Genomic DNA, 10,874 nt, shown 5'->3' on the forward strand with positions numbered 1-10,874 from the left:
AGGCGGCCCAGAAGAGATTGGCAGGGATCAGCTGGGGTCCTGGGGGAGGAGGGGTGGATACACTAGGCACGTGTGGGAAGGAGAGGCCTCACCACCTGAACCTGGGATCCAGAAACAAGGGGTGCTGCTTATACTTGGGGAAGGGCTCCCCCCAACGCCTGCCAGGATGGTGAAGTCTCCCCCCAGGAAAAGAGAACCAGAGCCACCAGCTCTGAGGCCCTCTTGTCACCATGGGGCTGCTGGGGACAGGAAGAGTGTCACATTTCATGGATGGAAAAAGCCAGCGTGAGAGCATGTGAGTGAGTGAGCGTGTATCTCTGTGTGTGTGTGTGTGTGTGTGTGTGTGTGTGTGTGTGTGTGTGTGTGTGCGCGCGCGCATGCGCAATTCAGGATTCTTGATGGAACAGGCTCTTGGAACTCCAGCAGCAGGGGTTGGGGAAGGGGATGGGGTGGCGTAGCTCAAAGCCCCTTTCTCAAGTTCCTGCTTCTCAATAACAGCAACAATAATGGCTTACCTTCATCAAGCATTTTCTGTGTGCCAGACACATTTTTTTTTTTTCTTTGAGACAGAGTCTCGCTTTGTCACCCAGGCTGGAGTGCAGTGGCTAGATCTTGGCCCACTGCAATCTCTACCTCCTGGGTTCAAGCGATTCTCATGCCTCAGCCTCCCAAGTAGCTGGGATTACAGGTGCCAGCCACTATGCCCAGTTAATTTTTTGTATTTTTAGTAGAGATGGGGTTTCACCATGTTGGCCAGGCTGGTCTCAAACTCCTCCTGACCTCAAGTGATCAACCTGCCTCGGCCTCCCAAAGTGCTGGGATTAGAGGCATGAGCCACTGTGCCCAACTTTTTTTTTTTTTGATACAGATTCTGGCTCTGTCCCTGGGCTGGGGTACAGTGGTGTGATCTTGGCTCACTGCAACCTCTGCCTCCCGAGTTCAAGCAATTCTCCTACCTCAGTCTCCCAAGTAGCTGGGATTACAGGTGCACGCTGCCACACGCCGCTAATTTTTGTATATTTAATAGACACGGGGTTTCACTATGTTGGCCAGACTGGTCTCGAACTCCTGACCTCAGGTGATCTGCCTGCCTCAGCCTCCCAAAGTGCTGGAATTACAGGCATGAGCCACCGTGCCCAGCCAACGCTGTTCGAAGCACTTCACACATACTAACCCCCCACTTTCCAGTTAGGAAACCAAGGCTAGAACTGGCGAGTAATGTGCCCAAGGGAGCTAGGAAGCAGCAGCACCAGGACTTGGACACAAGCCTGAACCCGGAGTCTCCTCTCTTAACCTAAATGCATGCACTGCCCAGCCAGGGACAGTGGCCAGGCCATCTGTTGAGAGGGCCCTGTCCCTCTATCTATGTAAGGGAGCTGTCTAGCTGTGCCCTTCCCACATGCCCACTTTCCTCCGCATAACCTGTCTCTTCCCTGTTTTCCAGGGAAACAGTGCTGCTGAGAGCCCACACTGGGGCCTTAACAATCCCCAGGTTCCGTGGCTGGGCGCAGTGGCTCACGCCTGTAATAGCAGCACTTTGAGAGGTTGAGGCAGGGGGATCACCTGAGGTCAGGAGTTTGAGTGCAGCCTGGTCAACCTGGTGAAACCCTGTCTCTACTAAGAATATAAAAATTAGCCGGGCGTAGTGGCACATGCCTCTAATCCCAACTACTCGTGAGGCTGAGGCAAGAGAATCGTTTGAACCCAGCAGGCAGAGGCTGCAGTGAGCAGAGACTGTGCCATTGCACTCTGGCCTGGGCGACAAGAGCAAAATCCTGTCTCAAAAAAAAAAAAGGCTGGGCGCGGTGGCTCACGCCTGTAATCCCAGCACTTTGGGAGGCCGAGGCGGGCGGATCATGAGGTCAGGAGATAGAGATCATCCTAGCTAACACGGTGAAACCCCATCGCTACTAAAAATACAAAAAAAAAAAAAAATTAGCCAGGCATAATGGCGGGCGCCTGTAGTCCCAGCCACTCAGGAGGCTGAGGCAGGAGAATGGCATGAACCTGGGAGGCGGAGCTTGCAGTGAGCCAAGATCATGTCACCACACTCCAGCCTGGACGACAGAGCGAGACTCCGTCTCAGAAAAAAAAAAAAAAAAAAAAAAAAAAAAAGCCAGGCACGGTGGCTCACGCCTATAATACTAGCACTTTGGGAGGCCGAGGCAGGTGGATCACGAGGTCAAGAGTTCAAGACCAGCCTGGCCCAGATGGTGAAACCCTATCTCTACTAAAAATACAAAACTTAGCTGGGCATGGTGGTGGCGGGAGCCTGTAATCCCAGCTACTCGGGAGGCTGAGGCAGAGAACTGCTTGAACCCAGGAGGTAGAGGTTGCAGTGAGCCAAGATCGCGCCACTACACTCCAGCCTGGGCGACAGAGTGAGACTCTGTCTCAAAAACAAAAACAAAAAACAAAACAAACAAAAAAACTCCCAGGTTCCTTGGGCCACGCAGAGCCTGCCTCTCTGGTTGAGGAACCCACGTGATTGTCCAGTTCAGAGGGTCCCAAACCTGCCCACACATCAGCATCACAAGAGAAGTTGTGGAATCCAGGCTTCTAGGCCCTGGGGCTAGGGGTCTGAGATGGGCCCAGGAGTCTGGATTTTTCCTACCTTTCCCAGGTGATTTCTGATATCAAGCCACATTTGGGAATCACTGGTCCAGTCCATCCCCTTGGTCCCCTGACACTAGGCTGCAATGCAGGGGTCTGTCTGGGAGGCGGTTCACAAGAGAACTGAAGACAATCCCTCCAACAAGAGACCCTGGCATGACGTCCTAACATCCCCAAGAAAACAGCCTCGGTAAACCCAGCCTGCACCCCGTTCCCTTGACCTGTTGGCAACACACATTCCTTCCCCTAAAGAGGCCTCCAGTCTACCTCCTCCTGGAAGCCCTCCTTCATCTCATCCCATGTGGTCACTCCTTTGCACATGCAGTCTTGGTTTGCCCAGTAGTTGACGTATTGGTACAAACCTGCTCCTTCTCCCTCTGCCAGGCCAGAGCCACATCTTTATTTCCTTGGTCTCCCTCTCCCTCACCATGGCTGGGACTGGGCCTGACCAAGACACAGTGTACATTCTGGCCCTAAGCAGCAACGTGAGGCGTGACACCGTGGCTCACATCTGTAATCCCAGCACTTTGGGAAGCTGAGGCAGGCAGATCAGTTGAGATCAGAAATTTGAGACCAGCCTAGCCAACATGGTGAAACCCTGTCTCTATCAAAACTATAAAAATTAGCTAGGCTTGGTGGCAAGAGCCTGTAATCCCAGCTACTAGTAAGGCTGAGGCACGAGAATTGCTTGAACCCAGGAGGCAGAGGTTGCAGTGAGCCAGGGTCACGCCACCGTACTCCAGTCTAGGCAACAGGGTGAGGCTCTGTCTCAAAAAAAAAAAAAAAAAAAAAAAAAGGCCAGGCACAGTGGCTCACACCTGTAATCCCAGCACTTTGGGAGGCCAAGGAGGGCAGATCACCTGAGGTCAGGAATTCAAGTCCCACCTGGCCAACATGGCAAAACCCCGTCTCTACTAAAAATATAAAAATTAGCCAGGCAGTGGTGCATTTTACATGGTGCAAGTTATACCATGGTGCCTGTAATCCCAGCTACTTGGGAGGCTAAGGCAGGAGAATCACTTGAACCCAGGAGGCAGAGGTTGCAGTGAGCCAAGATCGTGCCACAGCACTCCAGCCCAAGAGACAGAGTGAAACTCTGTCTCAAAAAAAAAAAAAAAAAAAGCAGCAACATGGGAAGGTGATTTCAGGAAGAGCCACCACCACTGAACCGCTGTGAGATACTGTGTGCTGTATGTGGCATGTTATATTCATTATCTTATTTAACGGTCAACACTATATGAGGAAGGTGATATTTTTATCCCTGCTTCTTCAGGTGAGGAAACTGAGGCACAGAGAGGCTAAATACCTGGCCCAAAGTCACAGAATCTTTTTTTTTTTTTTTTTTTTTTTTGAGACGGAGTCTTGCTCTGTCTCCCGGGCTGGAGTTGCAGTGGCCGGATCTCAGCTCACTGCAAGCTCCGCCTCCCGGGTTCACGCCATTCTCCTGCCTCAGCCTCCCCAGTAGCTGGGACTACAGGCGCCGCCACCTCGCCCGGCTAGTTTTTTTTGTATTTTTTTTTTTAGTAGAGACGGGGTTTCACCATGTTCACCAGGATGGTCTCGATCTCCTGACCTCGTGATCCACCCGTCTCGGCCTCCCAAAGTGCTGGGATTACAGGCTTGAGCCACCGCGCCCGGCCAAGTCACAGAATCTTTAGGTGAAATGGGAATGAATTGGCATTCTAAAAGCCCGTCCTCTTGTCTTCATTTCCCTGTCCAAGAGCCCAACATCCTAAAATGACAGAGACTTCTGGTTGCAGATAGAAGCCAGGGCTTCCAGCCACCTTCCCTCTGGCCTCTGCAGCAGGAGCACTCAACTCCAGTCACATGGTGAGGTCTTTTCCCAGCTCACTGTTAGGCCAGGCCAGAGAAACCCTTAAGGCATGGATGTGGAAGATTCATTTTCAAGCACCAAGGCCCCTCCCACCTGCTTTCTGTCTGGTCCAGCCAGCTGCCTTGGGCTAAGGCCAAGGCCTGGCACCCAGAGCTCTCAGCCCTCCCCACCTTCTTCTGCCCAAAGTCCAGCAATGACTTCCCCAGATGAACCCGTGATCCAGGATCAGCAGAAATCAATGAGAGACAATAGCGGGGGTGCTAAAGACAGATTGCTGGGCAGGGAACTTAGCCTCTCTGTGCCTCAGTTTCCTCATCTGTAAAATGGGAATAATACAGATGATAGTACCTCCCTCCAGAGACTTTCATGAGGATTCAATGAGCTGATGTCGTAAAGCGCTTGGCACAGTGCCTGCCTTGGTAGTTGTGGGGGTTCTGGCGACAGGGTGCCTCCCCTAAAAAGGGGAGCTGTGTCTTGGTAGGTGCTGCCCTGGGGGTCAGGAATAAAGGGGAGCTGCCTTCCTGAGAGCAAGAATGATGCAGAGGGCAGGGTGGCTCATGCCTGTAATGCCAGCACTTAGGGAGACCAAGGCAGAAGGCTTAATTGAGGCCCTGAGTTCAAGACCAACCTGGGCAACAACGTGAAACCCTGTCTCTATGAAAAATTAAAAAATAAGCCAGGCGTGGTGGCACGCACCTGTAGTCCCAGCTACTCAGGAAGCTAAGGCGGGAGGATTGCTTAAGCCCAGGAGGTGAAGGCTGCAGTGAGCTATAATCATGCCACTGGGCCACAGGAATTAGCCAGGTGCAGTGGCTCACACCTATAATCCCAGCCTTTGGGAGGCCAAGGTGGGTATGATCACTTGAGCCTGAGTGTTCAAGACCAGCCCAGGCAACACAGTGAGACCCTGTCTGTACAAAAAAATAAAATTTAGAAAAACTTTTAAGAAAAGAATGATGTGGGCGGTAGCTCACGCCTGTAATCCTAGCACTTTGGGAGGCCAAGGAAGGTGGATCACCTGAGGTCAGGAGTTTGAGAACAGCCTGGCCAACATGGAGAAACCCTGTCTCTACTGAAAATACAAAAATTAGCCGGGCATGGTGGCGGGCACCTATAATCCCAGCTACTCGGGAGGCTAAGGCAGGAGAATTGCCTGAACCCCGGGGGGCAGAGGTTGCAGTTAGCTGAGATGGTACCATTTCACTCCAGCCTGGGTGAGTGAGACTCCGTTTCAAAAAAAAAAAAGAGAAAGAAAAAGAAAAGAATATGTGGACTGAGGGTGAGTGCTTGGTTGGGACGTGCCTATGTGATGAGCTCCTGGAAGAATGGGACCTTCTGGGCACCCCTGGTTTGACTGTGCCAGCAGATGCCCCCTCCTCCCCAAGCAGTCCCAGCCCAAGGCGTGGGTGGTCACTGTGTGGCCTGAGTCAAAGCACAGTCATGACACACCCAGTCTGCTCTCTGGGGAGGCGGGAATGAATGAAGACCTTCCGCCCTCCCCCCTCCCCCATCCTTCATCCCCACCCCAGGCTTGAACGGAAGCCAGGAACAGGGTCTGGCAGGAACTAGGGATGCCCAGCACCTGGGAGCCAACCTTGGCCTCCCCCGGGGCCAGCTGCCCACTTAGGTCTCCCCAGACCCGGCCCCACCCCCACACCATCCAGTGCAGCCTGCCTGACTCCCGGGACCCTTCCGTTCTCTAGTAGGGAACAGCATGACCTGAACGCCCAGCTGAGCCTCTGATCTCTGCAGCTGTCCTTCCCTCACTGTGGCCAAACCAAGGCCTACAGGGAAAGGCAGGAGCTGGAGATCTGCTAAAAGTTTCTGCAAATGGGAGGAAGGGCCGTGGTACATCTGGCCTCGGCTCTAGGGACATCTGCCTGTTTGGATGTTGCCTTTTATTCCCCCAGTTCCCTGTGATGGAAGATGTTGCTTTGCTGAAGCCTCCTTGTGTCTCCCATCTTGTTCTGGAAGCCTCCACAGGATGGCACAATATCTCTTCCCTCAGACACGGGGTGTCTACTGAGGCGAGGTGCTCTATACTCCCCTCCGACTGGGAGCCCCCTAAAAGTGAAAACAGTCCATGTTTCTCTCTATGCACCAAGGCCATGGGTTTTGGGTGAGGGGACAGACAAGCTGCCGACAGCACCCCACCCACCTCACTCCCCAAGACTCCACAACAAATCCCCTCCCCTACTCTGGCTGAATCCACCTCAGTAGCTGACCCTCCCATCCACCTGCCAGGGAAAGGGAAGAGCTGGCCTCTCTGGGGGGCTGCTGGGGTGCCCCCCACCAAACACATACACTAGTCAGTGGGCTGCTTAGGCAATGCCTGCAGGGAAGATGAGCAATCCATTCTGTCCTGTCCAGCTGGCTGAAGGTCACGCCTCAGCTGGGTCTGGGGGAGCTGAGCAGGCTCCCCCAGGCAGCATTTCCAGGCAATAGCACCCCCTTCCCATCCAGAGGTGCAGAAATGAACAGTAGATCTGAGTTCCAGACAACGACCCCACCCCCAACCAGCTCTGGCAACGAGAGACCAGATGTTTAACCTTCCAGGGCCTCAGTCTTCCCATCTCCAAAATGGGGTTGATGATTCCTTACTCATCAAAGGGATCCTGGCCAGGCGTGGTGGCTCACGCCTGTAATCCCAGCACTTTGGGAAGCTGAGGTGGGCAGATTGCTTGAGGTCAGGAGTTTGAGACCAGCCTGGCCAACACTGCAAAACCCGTCTCTACTAAAAATACAAAAATTAGACAGGCATGGTGGCACATGCCTGTGATCCCAGCTACTTGGGAGGCTGAGACAGGAGAATCGCTTGAACCCTGGAGGCGGAGGCTGCAGTGAGCTGAGATCGTGTCATTGCACTCTAGCCTGGGCAACAAAGTGAGACTCTGTCTCAAAAAAAAAGAAAAAAAAAAAGAAGGAAAGAAAATGAAAAATTGAAAAAAAAAAAAGGAAAACAGGTAAGGATCCAAATGGAGAAGGGAAGCAAAGGCGCAACTCAGACTGGCCTGACATTAGCCCCAGGCCTGGGGATCCGCTCTCTCGTGCATCAGTGAGCACAGATGTGCTTACTATCTACCAGGTGCTCTACCTGGGTTACATCAGCAGCACACTGATCCTGTCCTCCGCCCACAGCAGCACCCTCCGTGAAGGCTTCCTCAGATCTGCTCTGCCCTCCTCCTGTCACTTGCTGGGGATCAGGGTGCCTAACGCCCTGTCATCAGTCTGGTCCCTCTACAATTCAACTTCCCGGGCTTCATCGTGGGCAGCTAAGGTTTCTCTCCTGGGATGGTCTGGGATGCAGGCAGCCCATGTCAGCAGAAGCAGGGGTATCAAAGGCCCAGAAAACAAGGCCACAACAGGGCTCCTGGCCAGTGAGGGGACCCAGGCCGAGAGCCCTTTGCACGGCCCGGTGGTCAGCGTTTCCGTCACTGGACTTTCTGAGCTGTTTTACTGCCCTGCTGTAAGCCAGCAGCCCTGGGCCCGGGAGAGAAAACGCCCTTTGCCGAGGGCCTTTCATGGGCCAGGCATTGAGCTGAACTCTCCCCAACTTCATCCCCTGAAATCCTTGTTAGAACTCCAGGCGTGAGGTAGTATCACCAGGTCTTGCAGGCTAGAACACCAAACCTCACAGAGAGCAAGCAGCGCCGGCTTTACCACTGGGAGACGTGGGGCCTTGGGCACAACCTGGCCCAAGGGAGGTACTCAAGAAATGGCAGTTCCTGGCCGGGCGCGGTGGCTCACGCCTGTAATCCCAGCACTTTGGGAGGCCGAGGCAGGTGGATCACCTGAGATCAGGAGTTTGAAACCAGCCTGACCAACATGGTAAAACCCCGTCTCTACTAAAGATACAAAAATTAGCTGAGCGTCGTGGTATCTGCCTGTAATACCAGCCACTAGGGAGACTGAGGCAGAAGAATCGCTTGAACCTGGGAGGCGGAGGATGCAGTGAGCCGAGATCGCACCATTGGACTCTAGCCTGGGCAATAAGAGTGAAACTCTGTCTCACAAAAAAAAAAAAAAAGAAAGAAATGGTGGTTCCTGGCTGGGTGCAGTGGCTCCCGCCTATAATCCCAGCACTTTGGGAAGCCGAGGCAGGAGGATCACGTGAGGTCAGGAGTTTGAAACCAGCCTGGCCAACATGGTAAAACCTCGTCTCTTCTAAAAATACAAAAATTAGCTGGGCATGATGGTGCAGGCGTGTAATCCCAAACTAGTCTGGAGGCTGACACACGATAATTGCTTGAACCCAGGAGGCAGAGGTTGCAGTGAGCCGAGGTCACACCACTGTACTCTAGCCTGGGAGACACAGCAAAACTCTGTCTCAAAAAACAAAAAAAACCCAACAACAACAAAAAAAGAAAGAAATGGTGGTTCCCATCCCTGACCCAAAGACCCAAGGGTCCCAGAACCCAGGATCCTTCTAGTGGTACAGTTTCAGGTTCTCCAAGAGGGTAGGCTGAAGGAGGAGAACGCCACGGAAGCTACCGTCAGTTCTGCTTGGCTTTGCTGGGACTGTCTGCAGTCTATGCCCTTCTCGGGACAGCCCTGCAGAGGGCCCATGCCAGGGAGGGCTGGGGAGGAGGGAAGCACCCACTCAGGACAGTGGGACACACACTGCAATCCAATCGGCCTTGAGGAAGTAGAAGGAGTGCTAGACTGGTGCCCAGCTGACCTCGGACCAGCCACCTCTGTCTGGACCACCCTGGACAGTCACTTCATCTGTCTGGGCCTCAGTTTCCTCAAGTATAAACTGCAGAGAGGGCCAGGCGCGGTGACTCACACCTGTAATCCCAGCACTTTGGGAGACCAAGGTGGGCAGATCACCTGAGGTCAAGAGTTCAAGACCAGCCTGGTCAACATGGTGAAACCCCATCTCTACTAAAAATACAAAAATTAGCCGGCGTGGTGGCACATGTCTGTGATCCCAGCTACCTGGGAGGCTGAGATACAGGAATTGCTTGAACCGGCTGGGCGTGATGGCTCACGCCTGTAATCCAAAGACTTTGGGAGGCCAAGGCAGGCGGATCACGAGGTCAGAAGTTCAAGATCAGCCTGGCCAGCATGGTGAAACTCTATTTCAACTAAAAATACAAAAATTAGCTAGGCATGGTGGCGTGTGCCTGTAATCCCAGCTACTTGGGAGGCTGAGGCAGGGGAAACACTTGAACCCGAGAGGTAGAGGTTGCAGTGAGCTGAGATTGCACCACTGCACTCCAGCCTGGGCAACAGAGCAAGACTCCATCTCAAAAAAAAAAAAAAAAAATCGCCTCTACCTGGGAGGCAGAGGTTGCAGTAAGGCGAGATCACACACTGCATTCCAGCCTGGGCGACAGAGCAAGACTCCGTCTCAAAAATAAATAAATTAATTAAATAAAATAAAAAAATAAACTGCAGAGAGGAAGACCACCCTGGCAGGGGCTCAGCAGACCACAGGGGACATGGGTGAAAGCACAAACTGCTCCACAAAGTGAGCCACACCTTCTACCCCCATCCCTCCCCTGTCCCCCTCAAGACCCCTCACTCCCATGGTCATGAGGCCTCCTGGCTCTGGAACCAGACACCTGGGTGGGTGGGGTAAATCCTGGTTCCAAGGCCCACAAGTTGTATGATCTTGGGCAAGTGAATGAACTCTGGAGCCTCAGTTTGCCCAGCTGGAAAACGGGGATAATAGAAGGAAACACTTACCAGGGTAGCAATCATGCCTAACTGATGCCTTGCCCATAGTGAGCACTCCGCAGAATAGCCATTGCCGGTTATTATTATGAGAACTATTATTATTTGAGCCTTTCTGTGCTGAATGGAACTCAGCTGTCACCCTTTCTTTCCCGAAGGAGGAACCGCAGCCCCAAGAGGGGAAGTGATTTGTTCAAGTCACCAGGGAGTAAGTGGACGAGGAACCGGAACCCAGACTCCCTCTCCAGCCCAGGCCTCCCATTCAGGTCGTTCCCAGGGAGGCAGCCCGGGACCAGACCTCCCGCCCGGATCCGCGCTCGCGCCCCCGGCCTTCGCTCCCTCACCCTCCGGCTTGGCGTCGCCCTTCGCTTCAGCCAGCAGCAGCCAGCCCAGCGGGGCCAGGAGCAGCAGGGGCCGCATGGCCGAGGTATGAGGATGATCGGCCGACCCCGGCGGCGCTCGCAGGGCTGGAAACTTCGCGACGGGGCCGCAGGTCCCGCTGCCACGCACTGGGCCCGCCCCGGGGGCGGCAACGCCCCGCCACTCCACGCCCTCTCCACCGCCTTCCCCGGGGGGAGGGTTTTTCTGCAGATGTGCCCAAGCCCTGGCCTCTCCCTGTCGGGGCAGCTCCCACCGCCTGTCTGTGCAGCTCCCGGGACTTCTGCCAGGCCCTGCCTCCTCCTTCCCTTCTCTGGGGGGTTCACTCCGACCAGGAAGAGGGCGGTGAGAGGAGGGCGAGGCCACGATT

The 10,874-nt window shown here is 53.9% G+C and overlaps 1 protein-coding gene across 2 annotated transcripts in view; it reads right to left on the reverse strand.

Moving 5' to 3' along the window:
- PLOD1 (procollagen-lysine,2-oxoglutarate 5-dioxygenase 1) overlaps positions 1 to 10,637 on the reverse strand; it is a 42,608-nt gene extending 31,971 nt beyond the window's left edge. For both annotated transcript variants that reach the window (XM_005544770.4, XM_065529798.2), the window contains exon 1: positions 10,471 to 10,637. In XM_005544770.4, coding sequence (XP_005544827.3) covers positions 10,471 to 10,546 — 76 coding nt within the window. In that variant the 5' untranslated portion in view covers positions 10,547 to 10,637. The remainder of the gene's footprint in view (positions 1 to 10,470) is intronic.
- Positions 10,638 to 10,874: the final 237 nt, after the last annotated feature.

Source organism: Macaca fascicularis, chromosome 1 (genome assembly GCF_037993035.2).
Source record: "Macaca fascicularis isolate 582-1 chromosome 1, T2T-MFA8v1.1".
Classification (NCBI taxonomy): Eukaryota; Metazoa; Chordata; class Mammalia; order Primates; family Cercopithecidae; genus Macaca; species Macaca fascicularis.